This window comes from Gracilinanus agilis, chromosome 6, assembly GCF_016433145.1.
Source record: "Gracilinanus agilis isolate LMUSP501 chromosome 6, AgileGrace, whole genome shotgun sequence".
Taxonomy (NCBI): Eukaryota; Metazoa; Chordata; class Mammalia; order Didelphimorphia; family Didelphidae; genus Gracilinanus; species Gracilinanus agilis.
In genome coordinates, this window is record NC_058135.1 from 176,329,030 (window position 1) to 176,349,063 (window position 20,034).

General features: G+C 34.8%; 1 protein-coding gene across 1 annotated transcript in view; it reads left to right on the forward strand.

The window, feature by feature from the left end:
* The window catches only part of SMIM14 (small integral membrane protein 14), a 126,324-nt gene extending 108,948 nt beyond the window's left edge, over window positions 1-17,376 (forward strand). Inside the window, exons 4-5 of the mRNA XM_044682116.1 lie at window positions 13,265-13,413; window positions 14,189-17,376. Of these exons, the coding sequence (XP_044538051.1) occupies window positions 13,265-13,413; window positions 14,189-14,221 (182 nt within the window). The 3' untranslated portion in view covers window positions 14,222-17,376. The remainder of the gene's footprint in view (window positions 1-13,264; window positions 13,414-14,188) is intronic.
* The last annotated feature ends 2,658 nt before the right edge of the window (window positions 17,377-20,034 follow it).

Genomic DNA, 20,034 nt, shown 5'->3' on the forward strand with positions numbered 1-20,034 from the left:
ATATATATATCTTTGCTGGGTGATGCCTTCTGTGGTATGGGAAGGGAGGAAGAAGTTGATTTCTGGAAATAAATTCTATTAATAAAATAAATAAAATAAAATATTTGAGAGTCTAGATGAGAATTTGAAAAGTGATGGTCTTTGTAATGGATATAAATTTTATTTAGATCGGGGTGAAGCAAAGCTGTCCATTACCATCATTATTTTCAATTATACTGGAAATTCTAGCTATAACAATAAGACAAAAAAAGGACTAAGAATAACCAATAAAAAAACAAAATGTCACTTGTGGATGATAATGATGATATACTTAGGGAGTCATAGAAAATCACTTTTATTTATATAGTTTTTTAATCTTCATTTATTTATTTATTTGCTTCTTTCTTTGTTTGTTTGTTTATTTAAAGGCCCTTACCTTCTGTCTTAGAGTCAATACTGTGTATTGGCTCCAAGGCAGAAGAGAGGCAAGGGCTTGGCAATGTGGGTTAAGTGACTTGCCCAGGGTCACACAGCTGGGAAGTGTCTGAGGCCAGATTTGAACCTAGGACCTCCCATCTCTAGGCCTGGCTCTCAATTCACTGAGCTACCTAGCTGCCCCTAGAAAATCACTAAAACTAGGTTGAAATAATGAACAACCTTAGCAAAATATAAAATAAACCCACATAAATCATGAACATTTCTAGGCCTTACCAACAAAACCCAGCAGAAAGATATAGAAAGATAATAAAAAATACTTGGGAATTTACTTGCCAAGACACATACAGGAATTATACAACCACAATTACAAAACATTTTTCACAAAAAAGAAGATATATCTAAACAATTGGAAAAATGATAATAATTGCTTGTGGGTAGGATGAGCCAATATAATAAAAATGGTAATTCCACCTAAATTAACTTATTCAGTGTCATGCCAATCAGACTCCCCAAAAATTATTTTATAGCACTAGGAAAAAATAACAAAATTCATCTGAAGGAAGTACAAGGAATCAATTTTAAAAAAAAACTAAGAAAAGCAGCCTAGTAATACTAGATCTCAAACTATGCTTTGAAGTAGAAATCATCAAACAATTTGGTTCTAGATAAAAAATAGAGTATTTTGACAAACCCAAAGATCTCAGCTGTTAGGACAAGAACTCAGTATTTGATCAAAACTGCTGGGAAAAACGAGAATCAGTCTAGCAGAAAATAGGCATAAGCCATATACTGAGAAGTTCAAAATGGCTACATGACTTAAACATCAATGATGATGTAAGCATAGGGAAATACAGAAAAAAATTTGCCTAGGTTCTTCCAATAATATTAAAACAGGAAAGTAGGGGAAAAGTTTATAGCAAGTTTCTCTGATAAAAGCCTAATTTCTCAAATATATAGGGAACTGAGCCAAATTTATAAAAATAAGAGCCATTCCTCAAGTAATAGTTAAATATAAACAATTTTCAGAAGAAATCTAAGCTATTAATGATCATATGAAAAATGCTTTAAATCACTATTGATTAGAGAAATGTAGAATAAAAGAACTCTGAGGTATCACCACATACCTATCAGATTGGCTAATGTGACAGATAAGGAAAATGACAAATTCTAGAGATGTGGAAAAATAGGAATAGCAAGGCACTGTTGATGGAGTTGTAAACTGGTCAAACCATTCTTTAGAGTAATTTGGAACTATGCCCAAAGAGTTATAAATAACTGCATGCCTTTTGGCCTAGCAATATCACTACCAGGTCTATATCCCAAAGAAAGCAAAGATATGCACAAAGAAGTCTTTTTGTGGTGGCAAAGAATTGGAAACTGAAGGAGGTATCCATCAATTAAGGAACGGCTAAACAAGTTAGTGGAATATGATTGGGATAGAATACTATCATGGTGTAGGAAATGACAAGCAAGATACTTTAAGAAAAACCTGGGAAAGGGGCAGCTGGGTGGCTCAGTGGATTGAGAGCCAGGCCCAGAGATGGGAGGTCCTGGGTTCAAATCTGGCCTCAGACACTTCCTGGCTGGGTGACCCCATGCAAGTTACTTAACTCTCTTTGCCTAGTCCTTTTACTCTTCTGTCTTCTAAGACAGAAGGTAAGGGTTTAAAAAAACAAACAAACTAGGGAAGATTTACATGAACTAATGCAAAGTGAAGTGAGCAGAACTAGGAGAACATTGAACTGTGAATGGCTTTGCTATTCTCAGCAGTACAGTGATGGACTTCTGATGAGATATGTTATCCACCTCCAGAGAAAGAGTTGATGGAGTCTGAATGCCAATTGAAGCATACTTTTTTTACTTTATTTATCTTTAATTTTTTTTTACTGTGTTTTCTTTTGCAACATGGCTAATATGGAAATGTTTTGCATAACTACATATTTAATCTTTATCAAATTGTTATCTTTCCCAAGAAGGGATAAAGGCTAGGAGGGAGAAAATGTGGAACTTAAGAAAAAAATTTTAAACCAACCTTAAAATTTTTGGTTTACATGTAATTGAGAAAAAGAGAAAAGAAATGTAAAAATAAAAAAAGAAATGATGAAAAGTGTGGTTTTAGAAAAACCTTGGAAGACTTACATGAGCAGATGCAAAGTGAAGTGAATAGATGAACATTGTACATAGTAATAGCAGTTTTGTAATGATGACCAACTGGAAAAGATTTAACTACTCTGATCAGTCTAATTATTCATGACAATAACAAGGGACTCATGATGAAAAATTCTATCCACTTTAAGAAAGAGAATTGAAGGACTCAGATTGAAACTTTTTTTCTTCATTTATTTCTTTTGCAGTGTGGCGAATGTGGAAATGTTTTGTATGACTTCATATATGTAATGGGTATAGTATTTCTTGCCTTCTCAATGTATAGGGAAGGGATTGAAGGGAGGGGAACAATTTGGAACTGAATATAAAATTTTTAAAAATCTAAAAGAAAAAACAAAGTGCAGATCTATGCATCATTTGTTCACTCTCAGTCTTACCCTTGGGGAGTTCTGAACATCATCTCATAGATATCTTTGGTTGTCTTAGGTATTAATGAAACCTGTTATACCAGTTGAAAAATAATCTTGTGCCTCTTATGGAAAATAAGGATTATTTTTTTTTTTACATTTGTGGTATTCTGTGGCCTTTTGAGCCAGCTACACCTAGAAACCAAATATATCCCCATTCTTATAAATGAAAAGTCTCTTAATCCAAATTACATAATGACTGAGCCCTATAATTGGAATCTCACTGCTACTCTCTCAGCTTTTTTGGTGTTTGACAACTTTTTTTTAAATTTTATTTAAATCCTTACCTTCTGTCTTAGAATCAGTACTATGTATTGGTTCTAAGGCAGGAAGAGTGGTAAGGACTAGGCCATGGGGGTTAAGTGACTTGCCCTGGATCACACAGTCAGGAAATGTCTGAGGCCAAATTTGAACCCAGGACCTCCCTCTCTTGGTTCTAAATCCACAGAGCCACTCAGCTGCCCCCTGACTACCATTTTCATGTGGTTATTAGCTTCTCCTGATCCACAGGCCCAAGATGGAAAATTTAGATCTTTGAATTATATTATATTCTCCATTCTCACCTCTCTTTTGTTGCTCCCTTTTATCCTCTTCCTCCCTTTACTAGCAGGTATTATATTTTGAGTATATTTTGTTGTTTTTTATTTAAGTGAAGCCTGGACAACCACTTGTCAAGGAGGTGCTATAGATAGAACTCATTATTGGGGGAGATATTGTTCTTGAAGGGAACTTTAAAGTCCCAGGTTCTTGTGTTTAAGTAATATTTAGATAAATGGACATCAAAAACTTTTAGAGTTTAGTGCTTTGGTTTCCTCTAGTCAGATCTGTTATATTACAAGTTAAGAGTACGAAAAAGCCATGCATGGAAAAACTCATGTACTTATTTATAGGCCTTAAAATTAGACCGCAAAAGGCTATTACAAAAGTTTCTTTGTAAGACATGAAATGCCATACAGAGGTGAGCTTGTAGTTTCTTGAATTCCACTGTTTTGCATAAAATTCATCTGCTTTTTCAGTTGTTGATGGTTGATCATTTTCATTTTGCCTTTTCTCAGTCCTTTCTAGATCTGCATTTGAGCCTTTTAAACATGCCCTTCTTGAAATAGTTTCCTTACTCTCAATACTATACTGCATTTGGTTCTTTTACTCAGTCACCCAAGCTTAGTTAACTTCAACTCTTTATATTATTAATGCCAGTTTTCAACCTTTATATTAATGCCTATTTGTTTTAAATTCTGGGAAGTGCTATTGGGAAGTGTCTAGCAGACTCCCTATGGACACGTGGGGACTATGAAACTACATTTCCCATGATTCCTCTTGTAAAAATGGAGGCAGACAGGAAGCGTGATGATGTAAGAGAGAGTATAAGACTCCTGGAGGGAGGATGGGCAGTCGCTCTTTTTAGCTGCCTGGCGTGGGAGATACAAAAGGTAAAAATGGCAGAAGCTGCAGTTTAAATACTTACAGGTGCGTGGCCTAATGATTTGTCTCTATCAGCATGGCTTTAATTAAAATACTATTTTCTATTATTATATCAGTCTTTATCATTTTAAATCATAACATGCTTATCTTTATTCCTCTATCCCACCTCCCTCCCCCAACAGAGCTCTAATTCCAAATTTCCAGCTTTGTTTTCTATTAATATTATAGGGAAACAAATAAACCAAAACTTAACTTTCTCCATTCTTCCCACCAAGCCAGGTATCCTCCTCAACTCCCTCATTTCTTATGGTGTCACCACCATTCTTCTGTTTTCTTGTCATTTTTAATTTGTGCCCTTTTCATCCCTTTTATCTCATTGCCTTGTTTTTTTCTCTTACTTACTCCTGCTACTTAACTAATCCAAACCAATATTACCTAACTGCATAGGATTACTAATCTATGTCTAGTAACTTTGTGAATTCATTCTACTCATTGTTATATGATTAATCTTCCTAAAATACTACTCTATTCTACTCAGAATCTACTTAAAAAGGGAAAAAACTTACACAAGATGAGGCCTCCCTTAATAAATTTATCTGACTCGTATCTCCCATTATTCTTGACTTTGTACCACTATTCAAGTTAAACCAATATCCTTAATTAACTTCCATATCACATCTAGTTTCGATAATGATAGCAATTCATATTCATTGAGTGCTTTCATGTTTGTGTAGTGTTGTGGGAAGCCAATAAGAGAAACTGAGTCTCAAATAGAGACAAATGTAAGCACATATTCTCTTAAAAACATTACTTTCCGGGCAGCTGGGTAGCTCAGTGGATTGAGAGTCAGGCCTAGAGACAGGAGGTCCTAGGTTCAAATCTGGCCTCAGACACTTCCCAGCTGTGTGACCCTGGGCAAGTCACTTGACCCCCATTGCCTACCCTTACCATTCTTCTGCCTTGGAGCCAATACATAGTATTGACTCCAAGATGGAAGGTAAGGGTTTAAAAAAAAAAAAGTCATTCATGGTGAGAATTTTAATACAATATTTCTATTTTCTTTGTAAAATTACATAGTTATTTATGGTTGTTAATATTGGAAATTGTTGGGAAGCAAGAAGACTACTGTTAAATTGAATGGTAGAGTCTACTCCAAAAATCACAATTAAATTGAATATTTAAATCTTATCAAATTGGAAAAGATGTATCCTTTAATGGATCAAAAGTATATATACGAGGTTTGTATCCCAAAGAGATTTATTCATTTATTTTTTTACTGGCCTCTCAAAAATGCATTTATTTATTTATTTCCCCTGTTTGGGAGTCTTTAATTAATTTAGAGCATTTTGCCATGGTTATAGGATTCATGTTCTTATCCTTCCCCTCCTCCCACCCCCTCCCATAGCCGATGCACAATTCCACTGGGTTTTACATGTGTCATTGATCAAGACCTATTTCCATATTACTGATATTTGCACTAGGGTGCTCATTTTGAGTCAATATCCATAATTATATTCCCATCCTCCTATGTGATCAGGCAGTTATTTTTCTTCTGTGTTTCTACTCCCACAGTTCTTCCTCTGAATGTGGATAGCATTCTTTCTCATAGGTCCCTTCATAGTTGTCCTAGATTATTGCATTGTTGCTAGTAGAGAAGTCCATTACATTTGATTTTACCACAGTGTAACTGTCTGTGTATAATGTTCTCCTGGTTCTGCTCATTTTACTTTGCATCAATTCCTGGAGGTCATTCCAGTTCACATGGAATTCCTCCACTTCATTATTCCTTTGAGCACAATAGTATTCCATTACCAACAAATACCACAATTTGTTCAGCCATTCCCCAAATTTCCAGTTTTTTGCCACCACAGAGTGTGGCTATAAGTATTTTTGTACAAATGTTTTTCCTTATGATTTCTTTGGGGTATAAACCCAGCAGTGATATGGCTGGATCAAAGGGCAAGCAGTCTTTTAGTGCTCTTTGGGCATAGTTCCAAATTGCTATCCAGAATGGTTGGATCAAGTCACAACTCTACCAGCAATGCATTAATGTCCCAATTTTACCACCCCTCCAACATTTATTACTTTCCTTTGCTGTCATTTTAGCCAATCTGCTAGGTGTGAGGTGGTACCTCATAGTTGTTTTGATTTGCATTTCTCTAATTATTAGAGACTTGGAGCACTTTTTCCTGTGCTTATTGATAATTTTGATTTCTTTATCTGGAAATTGCCTATCCATGTCCCTTGCCCATTTATCTATTGGGGAATGGTTTGATTTTTTTGTACAATTGATTTAGCTTCTTTTAAATTTTTGTAATTAGACCTTTGTCAGAGGTTTATGTTATAAAGATTTTTTCCCAATTTGTTGCTTCCCTTCTAAGTTTGGTTGCACTGGTTTTGTTTGTACAAAACCTTTTTAATTTAATGTAATCAAAATTATTTATTGTATATTTTATAATTTTTTTTCTAACTGTTGCTTGGTCTTAAAATGTTTCCTTCCCAAAGATCTGACAAGTATACTATTCTATGTTCCCCTAATTAACTTATAGTTTCCTTCTTTATATTAAAGTAATTCACCCTTTCTGAATTTATCTTGATGTAGGATATGGAGATGTTGATCTAAACCATGATCTCTCCCATACTGTTTTCCAATTTTCCCGGCAGTTTTTGTTAAATATTGTTTTCCCACTTTACTGCTTTCCTTTGAATTTTGGTTGTATTGGTTTTGTTTATGCCTTTATGAATTTGGATGCTCTGCTATTTGGTGCATCCACATTTAGTATTAATGTTACTAATTTGCATAGGAAACCTTTTTAACAAAATATGGTTTCCCTGATGATCTCTTTTAATTAGCAGTCATGATCTCTGTCCTTGTCTTTTCTTTTTTCCTGAATCTGAAGTGTGTGTGTGTGTATATACATATACATACATATATTTATATAACTGATATATGCAATAATGTTGATTGATTGTGCATTTCACTCCATTTTGTTTTCTTCTGTTTGTCTTTCTCTTTTTTTATTGGGTCTCCTCAAAAATCAGTTTTGCTTCTGGCCAATGCCTCTCTTCATCTACTCTTTCTTTTAGCACTCTATATTTAAGGTGTGGCCGCCAGGAATCAATAATTCAGATTGATTCCATAATTAAAATAGACCCAAGTCAGGATCGGGTTTAAGTTAGTTTATTTACAATTAGGAAGGTAGAAGGTAGGGAAATAGAGAGAGGGAGAGGCTAGCTCCGGCCTACCTGAGGCACAGGCGGAGAGAGGATTGAAAGGCTAATTAAACTAAGCTACAAGGCGCAATGCCTTAGCAATTAGGGAGACAAGAAGCCTAATTAAGGTAGAGAGTGTCTGGAAAGGCCAAGGTAGGCCAAGGAAATCAGCCTAACTTACCCATGTGACAATTCAGAGTGGAAGCTGCCTGAGGTCTCAGATGAGATCCTTCAGCACCAAGTTCAAAGGGGGAACTGCCCCAACAGGAAGTAATCAACATTGTCTCTCGTCACTTCCTGTGGGTCCATCTCTAATTCAAGTGGACAAATGGCAGCCTCTACACTGATTTGGACTGCCCAAAGGGCAGGCTCTTGTTCTTGATTTGTTACTTATTGTCACATGTGGGTAACTCATCTCCCCTCCCCACTAAGGGAGGTGGGGATGACATTATCTCTGGTGGCTAGAGTTTTAACTATGAATGGGCTTGAGCTAATTCTATTTACACAATTAGCAGTCATGATCTCTGTCCTTGTCTTTTCTTTTTTCCTGAATCTGAAGTGTAATAGATTCTGCTCTTGCTCTTTATTTTAATTCTGTGTGTGTGTGTATATATATATACATACATATATTTATATAACTGATATATGCAATAATGTTGATTGATTGTGCATTTCTCTCCATTTTGTTTTCTTCTGTTTGTCTTTCTCTTTTTTTATTGTCTCCTCAAAAATCAGTTTTGCTTCTGACCAATGCCTCTCTTCATCTGCTATCTCTTTTAGCACTCCTTTGTCAGTTTTTCTTAACTCTTTCCTCTCTTACTTCCCTGCCTGTTGGGTAAGATAAATTTCTGTGCTCAACTGAATGTACAGATATATTCTTTCCTCTTTGAACCAATTCCCATGAAGTTCAAGAGGCAACTAGGTGGCTCAGTGGATTGAGAGCCAGGCCCAGAGACAGGAGGTCCTGGATTCAAATCTGGCCTCAGACACTCCCTAACTGTGTGACCCTGGGCAAGTCACTTAACCCCCATTGCCTAGCCCTTTACTGTTCTTCTACTTTGGAACCAATATATAGTATTGGTTCTAAGACAGAAGGTAAGGGTTAAAAAAAAAAGTGAAGTTTCAAATGTTGTTCACGCCACCACCCCTCATTTCCCATTCCACTGTAAAAGCTCTCCCTTGCACACCTCTTTTATGTGAAAAGATCTCTCTCATTCTTTCCCCCTTCTCCCAGTACATCTTTCTTTCTCGCTCCTTTTTTTTTAAGATCATCCAAAAACAATCTGTTTGCATTTGTGCCCTCTCTGTAAATACCTTCTAACTGCTGTATTAATGATAAAGTTCTTGGTAGTTACCTGGCAACTAGTTGGCACAGTGCTGGGCTTTGAGAAGACTCATATTCCATGGGTTCTTACACTAAGCTGTGTGACCCTAGGCAAGTCACTTAACCATGTTTGTCTCGGTTTCTTCATCTGTAAAATGAGCTGGAGAGGGAAATAGCAAGTGAATCTATTGTCTTTGCAAAAAAACTTCCAAATGGGGTCCACAAAGAATCCGACACAAATGAACCAACTGAACAACCACAAAAAGTTACATGTATCATCTCCACATATAAGAATTTCAGGTTTGATGTTAGGTATCTCATGGTTTCCCTTTCATGATTACCTTTTTGTGTTTCTCATGAGAATCTTGTGTTTGCATATCAAATTTTGCATGCATCTTAGGCAAAATAAATTCCCACACTGGCCATTTCCAGAAATATGTTTTGTTTTGCCTTTTTTTTTTTTTAAAACCCTTACCTTCTGGCTTAATATTGGTTATAAGACAGAAGAGAGACAAGGGCTAGTCAGTCAGTGTTAAGTGATTTGCCTAAGTGTCTAGATCATATTTAAACCTGAATTCTCTCTACTCCAAGCGTAGTAGTCTACCCATCATGCTACCTAGCTGCCCCTTTTTGTTCTGCCTTTTGTATCCATCACCCCTCTATCAGGAAGTGGGTAGCATTCATCTATTCTCTGGAATCATGGTTGATCATTACATTGATCAGAGATCTTGTCTTCCAAAGTTGTTTGTATTTACAGTGTTATTGCTCTAAAATAAATTATTCTTAAAAGTCTTTCTCACTTCAGTATGTATCAGTTCTTACAAGTCTTCCTGGGTTTTTCTGAACCTATCCCTTTCACCATTTCTTATGACTAAGGTACAGCATTACATTCAGATATCATCATTTGTTCAGCCATTCCCCAGTTGATAGGTACACTCATAATTTCTTTCATTTTTTATTAATTTATTTACTTTTGAATATTTTTCCATGGTTATATGATTCATGCTCTGTCCTTCCCCTCTTTCCTCCTCACTCCCAGAGCTGACAAGCAATTCTACTGGGTTATACATGTATTATACCTATTTCCATATTATTCATTTTTGTAATAAAGTAATCTTTTAAAACCAAAACCCCAAATTATATACCCATATAAATGAGTGATAAATTATATGTTTTTCTTTGGTGTTTCTACTTCCACAGTTCTTTGATGTGGATAGCTTTATTTCTCATAAGTCCCTTGGGATTATCCAACACTCATAATTTCTAATTCTTTCCTATAAAAAGCTGCTATAAATATTTTTATACATATGTGGCCTTTATGTTTGATTTCTGGGGTATACACCTAATAGATATTGCTGAGTCAGACTTGCTGAGTATAACTTTTAGAGAACAATTACCAAATAATTGCTCTCCAGGATGGTTGGATAGTTCCAATTCATCATTGTGTTTATTTTCCTTTGTTTTTCAGTCATGTCTGACTCTTTGTGACCCCATTGAAGGTTTTCTTGGCAAAGATACTAGAGCGTTTTGCCATTTCCTTCTCCAGCTCATTTTACAGATGAAGAACTGAGGCAAATGTGGTTAAGTGATTTGCCCAAGATTACACAGCTAATACATGTTTGAGGCCAGATTTGAACTCAGATTTTCCTGACTCCAGCTCTGGTGCTCTATCCACTGGACTACCTAGTTGCCCTATTTTCCTTTAGCTCCTCCAAATTGAAAAAGTAGCTTAAGTTGAAAGATGAGATTGGGAGCTAGGGTTAAAGTCAGTGAGAGGCCTTCCCTGATTGACAAGTAGTCAAAGGATATAGACAGACAATTCTCAGATGAAGAAATTAAAACTGTTTTTAGCCATATGAAACAGTGCCCCAAATCACTATTAATTAGAGAAATACAAATTAAAACAACTCTGAGATACCACTTCACATTGGTCAGACTGGCTAATATGATAAAAAAAAAAAAGGAAAAAAAATAAATGCTGGAGGTGATGTGGAAAAATTGGGACACTGTAATACAACCATTCTGGAGAACAATTTGGAACCATGGCCAAAGGGCCATAAAATTATGTATATTTTGACCTAGCAATACCTCTAGTAGGTCTGTATCCTAAAGAGACCAGAGTTAGGAGAAAAGGACCCTACCTCTACAAATATTTATAGCAGCTCTTTTTTTGGTGGTAGCAAAGAACTGGAAACTGAAGGGGATGCACATCAGGTAGGGATGGATAAGTTGTGGTATATGATTATAATGGGATACTGTTGTGCCATAAGAAATGACAAACAAGATGATCACAAAAAACACTTGTATAGTTTTGTATGAAGTGATGCAAAGTCATGTGATCTCAGCCAGGGAGAACGTTGTACACAGTAACAGCAATTATGTATGATGATCATCTGTGAATGGCTTGTCTATTACCAGAAGACAAGGAGCCCTGACAGCTCCTAGATCCCTCATGATAAAAAAGACCATAGAAGGAACTGATGAAGTCCAAATGCAGATTGAAGCATGCCATTGTTCACTTTATTCACTCCATGAATCGTCCTGTGGTGTAATGTTTTCTTTTACAATATGGTGAATGTGGAAATTTGTATTGTATAATGACATATGTACAACCTCTAGCATATATTGCCTGCTGTCTTGGGGAGGGAGAGAGAACATGAATCACAAAATGTCAGAATTATTGAAAATTGTATCGACATACAATCTGGGGGAAAATTTTTTTTTAAATCCAGAGGAGATGCTGTAAAAGACTTCTTAGGGACTTCAGAAGGGGAAAGACAATGGCCAGGCATCTAGACAATAAGGGCTAACATGAAAGACCAAAGGGTTATGGTTGGGGTTTTTATATAAATGATATGGTTATACTCGCTGGTTTGCAAGTAGTTTTACACATTTTTCCATGTTATTTTGGTCTTTCTTTTATGGTATTATATTAACAATAAAGGGGATGCTTTGGGGTTTGTTTCTACTTTTTTAAATTCTGCATTAAAAAATGCATTTTAATCCCATTACCAAGAGAGGGTGGTGGTGAAAAAAGGGAACAAGGAATAAAGACAGCTTTTTCTGGGAGTTTGACTGTAAGGGAAGAAAGATTTAAAAAACTATATTTTGAGAGGATGATGTAGAGTCTTTTTATATTGAAGAGCCTGCTGTCTCCTTCATATAATTAATTGATCTTTTGAATTTTTTCAATTTGGTTTGTTCATTTTTTAAAAATCAATTTTTTAAAATTCTGAATTTAACAAAATTTAAATCTCTATTACATATCTCTGCTACCAGAGCGAACCTTCTTTTTTGAAAAAAAAATATTTTTTAAAAAAGAGGAAAAAGCAACCAACACCTCTGCAGTGAATTGAGAAAAGTATATTTTCACAACTCTTCTAGGGCTGTTTGGTCATATTTTAAAATTAGGTTTGACAAAGCAATTTAAAAATATTTCCATTTCTTACTATAATATTATTCTCTGTATTGGATAAAAGCAGTCAAATACTTTTCACAGTTGTTTTTTTTTAATTCTTACCTTCCGTCTTAGAATCAATACTGTGTATTGGTTCTAAGGCAGAAGAGCAGTAAGGGCTAGGTAGTTGGGGTTAAGTGATTTGCCCAGGGTCACAGAGCTAGGATGTGTCTGAGGCCAGATTTGAACCCCAGAACCTCTCTTGTCTCTAGGCCTGGCTCCTAATTCACTGAGCCACCCAACTGCCCCATTTTTCACAGACTTTTGAATTAAATAAAAACGTCTCTGTTGTGAAAAGATCAACTTTTTCTCTAGAACAAAATTACAAAGATCTTTTGATCTATCCTTTATGATATTTGAACTTCAGTAACTTTAGTCTTTCTTAAATCATAATTTTATGTTTTCCTCTAGAAGACCACTCTAGGTGGTATAATGTCTAAAGTGTACTGGAGTTGGAATCAGGCAGAGTGGAGTTCAAATTCAGTCTCAGATACTTAATAGTTGGGTGACTCCTAGGTGTAAGACACTTAATACCTCTCATTTGTAAAATGGGGATAATAGCAACTAGCACCCAGGGTGGTGGTTAGGATAAAGTGAGATAATATTTGTAAGTGCTTTGCAAACCTTAGAGATAATAATAATAATTGATGTTATTAATTATTATTATTAGTCATGACCTTTGAATTATTTTCTATTTTTATTAAACATGGAACTTTTTTCTGTTCCATAATTACTTTCTATGTGCAATATTATTTTTAAATTTAGATTTCTGCTAGTAGCCATTTATATTTACACAAAAATGTAAATTTTACATCAAAGATTTCATTCCTTTTCAAATAAACTTTTTGTTTGTTTTAGTACCAGGACCTAATTCTTCTCTTGACCCTGGCCTCAGTTTCCCCATGATAATAATGTTCTGGGTGACTATTGCAATGATCTTGTTCCTAATGAGACCTTTTAATCTGAGAGGATCCATCATAGCTGGAAAACCAACCAGGCCACATAATGTAAGTGTTATGGATTAGGAAACTTGATTTGTTAGTCAACATTGGGTAATGGTGGTGATTATTCTTTGGGAGGGTAGGGAGGTGGAAAGGCTATATAATATCTGTATTCACATATATTAAAATAAAAATATCTAAGTCATGAATAAAAATGAGATGTATCTCTTAATGTAGTAATTTTTCTTAATGTTCTGTTTGTCTTACCAGCATTAAGAAAGCTTACTTTGTCAGTGTGCCCATTTAAAAGACATCTCCATTTTTTTTGTGGACTGAGCAGGAAAAGTAAAAACTTCAAAGGTCTAACTTTTTCAAGACTTTTGAAAGTATCATGTCAATTAATATTCAGATTTGATTCAATTTTTTCCATTTTGCTCAAGTAATTCCTTTCTTTGGAACCTTGTCTTCTAGCATTAAAAAAATTAACATTATATTATTCTGTTTATTTGCTTTCCTAGCCCCTCAACATGTAGTAATGTTTAATGGCCAATATGAATGGCCTTATCTTCCCATCTAGTATTGTTAAGATTGAAAAAAAAAAGTGCCTTTGTTACTTGGGAAAGTTTTAAATTTGGGAAATCTTAAAACTATAGATTTACTAATGTATAAAAACCTACAAAAACCTTACTAATGTACAAAAACCCTAGGAAAAAGCCTAGCCCTCCCCACAAAATATATTTCTTGTCAGTTAATTCTCTCTTTTATATTAGAATTGCTGTCCTGTAGTTTCTGAAAAAGTTAATTTCATTATCTTTTGGATTTTTTTTCTTGTTGTTGCCAGGGACAAGACCCACCAGCTCCTCCTGTGGATTAGACTTTATATCATAGAAAATGAAAACAGCTTAACACCTTGCACGACCAAATGAAAGAAAACGACCAGAGTACTCTTAATCCAATTAGTACTATTTTTCCCTTTGCATTTACAGCATAGGATGGTATTGTTTTCATGAGCTACTAGAAATTTTACTGTGATCTAATTTTTTGTTTCCCATGTTGCCACCATTCCTATTTAGAGTATATTTGAGTAAATGATTTTTTTTAAAGGAGTCACATGGGATTCTGGGGTTTCTTGACCTTAAACATTCCACTTATTCTCTTTGTAATGGTTATGCTTTTTTGTGTGTGTGATAATTTCTGGCCTGATTGAAGGAGAATTGCAATCTCTGCATTTAAACTGATGAAATGATTTTGATAGTTTTTATAGGATTGATTTTTTTTTTGGCATAAGGTATTGTTTTAAAGTTATTTGAACTCATTTGGGAAATTTAGAACCACATTATATTTATACTCAACCTGATAGACACTCTCTGTGGAAGGTGGTCTTATCCCTATCCTCCAGACTTTTTAAATCTGATGGAATTTTTACCATTGGTGGCAAAAGCCCATTAGACCTGAGTCGTATGTTTAGAAAAGAAAGAAGAAATTATATGGTTGTTTACTAAACTTCTACCTTCCATGAAATTATTTTACATTAAAAAGGTCAATAAATGCAAGTGACTGACAAAGTACATATTAACTTCATTATATAAAATATTTGTAAGCCACTGAGTAACTAGCTAGACTTAAAAAGTTTATAAAAAGAGAAAATTTAACAAATCCTGGCTATACTGAGAGTAATCTATATCATTTTAATTTAAACTATAATTTATTGTTTATGATGAAAACCTGTAAAAATTAAGAATAGCTTTTGACTTATTGGCTCCAGGTTTTTAGAACTAAAACTTGGATTACCACTTTTCCTTTCTGTGAGTATAACTTTAAAACTTTTGAGTGCCTCTTTGGCCACTGATTTCCAGATATTGTTTTACTTGTTAATTCTCTGACCTCTTTGAAAATTGTTTTGACTTTGATGCCTTTCTAACATTTTAACAAATCTTCACAAATTTTTTGTTGGTTCCAGGGAAAGATATGGCAGATGGGGAAGAATGAGACGTTTATTCTCTCCCCTTACTGTGTGAGTCCTGTTTTAACTAAAGGGAGGGATGCTTTGTAGACATTAATTTAAGAACATTTTTGAAATGTACAAAAAAATAAACGTTTATATGTTTTTCTTGGCCAATTTGGAAAATGAGCGAAAAATATAAAGACTATATGTACATGACCTACTTGGTTATGGAATTTTTCCTAGTGAGAACAGTTTATGGGGACCTAGAAAGTATACTTCTATCCAACATATGACATTTTTTCATCATAAAAGCAAAATCAGCATAGACTCTCATTCTGTAGATCTTGCACTTGTACATCACTATATCACTGCACTATGTAACAGTCTCTGATATAGTCTTGTGGCACTTAAAGTATTTTTTTAGCTTGCATTCTAATTCATCTACACAATGTAAGGTCATCATTTTAGATATACAATCTGATATTCCTAACTTACATTCTTTCTTGTACATCTTAAGTTTTCTGACCAACTTGATGAAATAATACAACCAACTCTTAATTACTCGTGCTAATAGAGTAGCATGTCACAGGAAGTCAGATACTACAAGTCTTAATCCTCCAAAATAAAAGTTTCCCTCTGCTGTGATCCCTTGACAATCAGCCTCTGCTTTCCCAGCTCTAAACTTGTAGAAATTGCCGGGGTAACAGACTCCTATGATGAAAGTTGGGGGACTCTTCCTTTGCTCCCCTCCTTCACGTTCTCCATATCCTCCAAGTGGCCATGTAATCCTACACTATTCCAGCAGCACACAAGTCATTGAGAGTTGGCTGTTATGAACAGTTTTAAGTAACATGGTAGCAGAGTGGTATAGTGTCAGGCTGGGCCCTGGAAATCTTGTTTCTATTCTGAGAACGTAGGGCCTGCGCTCCCATTGCTGGTATTTATTTGATACCTGATCTGAAGCAAGGTTTTTGTTTTTGTTTTTTTTCTTTGTATCAGATTACTTATCTACAGATTAATAACAGTAGTTCTTATCTCCACAGAGCATTAATTCTAATTACATTGCTTGTAAAATTCTTCAGCACCTGTAATAGGGCAAGATATACAGTCTGTTCTTACAACAGTAATTTACAATGCAAAAACATAACCCTTAAAGCTTCTGCATGATTGATGCCTTTTTATTGAACAAACTAGTAAGTCATTTGCCTTATAAGCATTAGCTTAAGACCATCACTACAATCCTTTTTTTCTTAAATAGAAAATTTTTGAATACTCTGGAAGAAAAAAGATTAGGGCCCCATCTTTTAAAATCACCAGTGGCACTTAAACACTGCAAATAGATTGTTGTTGATCATTTTGTTCATTACCACATAATTAGTTTTATTTATGCAGAACAGTGCTTTTGGCTTTATGTACAAGAAAAGCAAAGTTGGAAATGTTTTGTGGTAAAATGTTTTATGATGTACCAGGCCATGATCCCACATTCAGCAAGTCACATTTTTAAACTTGCAAAGATTCTCTAAAGTAACTATCAGTCACAGCCTATCACAAGGTTACTTTTAGTGTCTTTTTGTGATTTGTGAATTGAAAGTGTACCATCGTGTTTATATGGAATTTATATAGGTCACATTTTAGAAGGAACTTTGAAAGAGATTAAATATTGCAAGACTTTCACTAATCAGATTTGTTCTAAAACATTGCCAGGTGAATTCTTGAGACAGGAATTCTAGCAACCTGAAGAAGCAATGAAGAGAGTTTACAGTTAATGGATTAAATCTTTGTTATTGCAGTAGTAGGCTTAGTCTCTTAATATATTATATTCTTAAATGAAGAATCATGTGTGTTTGTTACTGTGTCTGAAGATCACTTTGTTTAAAAAACATACAAAAACAACAAAAAAAGGAAAAGTGGTCATGTGATGTACTAAATGTTAATTGCTGGTTTAAAATGTCTAAATTATGCCAAACAAATCATGTCTGTGCCATCCAGGGTTTCCTGTTAATCTTTTACTGAGTACTTGGATTGGGGTAAAGGGCTTGTACTATGCACTTTTTATTAATGAATAAATAGAAAACATTAGTAACCCTCTTGTTTCTCTTTGGTTTTTGTGGTGATAGTTGACCAAGTTTTAATTTGTTAAAAATTAGTGTCACACACACTAATAGTAAATTCTACTCACCTCTTGCTAACTGAAATCACAGTATTTTAAGAGTGAGATGGACAAAGTGTAAATATTACCTGTTAATGCATTTTATTTTCAGAATATAAATGTAGTAGTAAAAGATAACATATTTGGGGTTGAGACCCTTTGGGTTGAGAATCTCTTTCTTTTAATTATCCCTAATCTTTGCTTTGGAACAAGCAAAAGCTGACTTATATGTGCAAAACATAGCATCTTTCTTTCAGCATGTGATTTGTTAGCAATAAGCAAAGACCAAATATAACAAACTTAGCTTTTTTTTTTTTTTTTTTTTTTTTAGGAAAAGACTTAAATTTTTAATGAGAAGTTAAGGGGGGAAAGGTCATCATTACATCATATACTAGTACAAAATAAGACTGTTCTATCTCTAAAAATTGAGATTCTGAACCTAAGAATTTTTTCTATCTCAACAAGTGATTAGAAAGAAAAAAATTACTTCAGTTGAAATCCATTACTTATAAGGAAAATTAACCAACAAATTTTATAGGAACTTGTATTTCTATTAAAGATTTCAAGTGTTTTCACATACAAATATAATATCTAAATGGATAAAAAATTGTCACTTCTGTAGATTCATAAAACTCTTTAAACCATTCTTATGTATCATGAGGAAACTGACTTAAATTGTACTTATGCCAAAGCAGCAACACTGTCTGCTTCTATAAAGTTGTCCTCAACATTTAATGACTTGTGAAATCAGAAAGTGAACGTGAAAAAAAATTTTTTTTAGCTTGAGAGTCAAATCCTAAATGCCCTTCAGACTTCACAGGCACTTTAGGGGAACATGAGAATGAGGGCTGGATAGTCTTCTGAGACATAAAGGGGTGGAAGGAATTATCTATTAGATACAATTCACTACCATTTTTTTAGTGCTTCTGAATTTTAACTGCAAAACGAAGATGCTATAAATTCAATTACATGCCATTCCCTTGCCTTGTAAGCACAAAGCATGGAACTGAAGGAATTCTGTATATTTAGCATTGCATACTTAATACATACCTGTCTCTACAGTGAACATGCATTCTAGAATATGAATTAATTCCAGGGTATAGAGAGCCAGCTCTATATGGTAGGGATCCTGAGTGGCGTTTAATGGTGTCAGATTGAAAAGTCAGGAAACAGAAAATGAGAACAGCCAGACTAATTGTTTAACCCATATCTGCTCCAACGTCATGGAGTTTGGGATTTATTTTTATACTGGTTTCAAACAAAGAACACAAAGAAAGAGTCACAGCTGTGAGGGGGTCACAAATCATACACAACCCATTAAAGTCTAAAATGTAGAGATATAGGTTCAAGGACAAGGGCCAAATTCCAACCACCAATTAGTAAGGGGTTAATTCTGGGAGCATAAATATATTTCATGGAGATTTTTACTAATTGAGTCCTGTCTTCCTGATTTACAGAATTGGACCTGGTCAGATAAAGTCTGGACTAGATTGTCTGGCTCCATTCTTATCTAAGTAATAATTTTTTAGATTTCAGGCTTCTTAATTATCAAGGAGAGAAAATGTTAACTCAGTAGCTGCAGGACTCAAAGCTTTCCAATAAGAATATTAAAAAAAAGGTGGGGATCTGAAAATGAGTCAAAAGAGGAGCCTCAGATTTTTATCTTAGATGGCCCATTCTATCTGACATGCAATGCAGAAAAATCATACACACAGTTTTACTTGCCGATGATTTTGTAAAAATATCTATTACAGACTCTATTTCTCTAAATGACTCCCAATAGCCTCTTGGAGGGGTCAAGTTGTTTTTGGATTAACCTACCTGCTGGTACCAGAGCTTTTCAAGTGACCAGGACCAAACACAAAGACTGCTTCAGCCTGGATTGGTCACGTAGGGAATCTAGATAACAGGCCCTAATTTTGACCCTGTTTCTCCAAAGGCTCTCTACACCAGGGCAAAAAGTAAAACACCCAAAAACTTCCTTTGGAAGCCTCAGGACCAGAGTAGATTTACTTGGTGTAGTGAAAAAAAAAATCACTAAGAATTTATTAAACTTCTATTATGTATCAGGCGCTATTCTAAGCACTGGGGATATGAAAACAAAAACCATCCATGCCCTCGAGGAGCATCTCTTAAGGGTAAAGTATATATGTAGTATATATGAAGTAATTATCTTGGGGGGAGGTTACTGACATCTGGGGAATATAAAAAGTATTTCATGGTGATGCCATGAGCTGAGTCTTGAAGGGGAATAGTACAGAGGCAGAGACAGGGATGGAATTCAGTGTGGAAGAAACATTTTGACAATGAAGCAAAAGCAGTTTCTCAGAATGCAGCTAAATGTGAACTGGACTGCAGTGACAACTGCATACAAGGGGATGGCTAAATTAAATTTACCTTTTGGATGGGGAATTTACTTTCAAGTCATATAACATAACACAATTGAAGAAAAATATCAGCCAAATGAAATTGGAGGTTTCAAGGGCAAAGAAGGAAGGTGTATACAGCTAGAGATAAAAATTCATCATATTGGATAGCTCTTTTTTTTTGACACTTCTTTTTCTACTACAGAAATTATTATATTCTATGTATA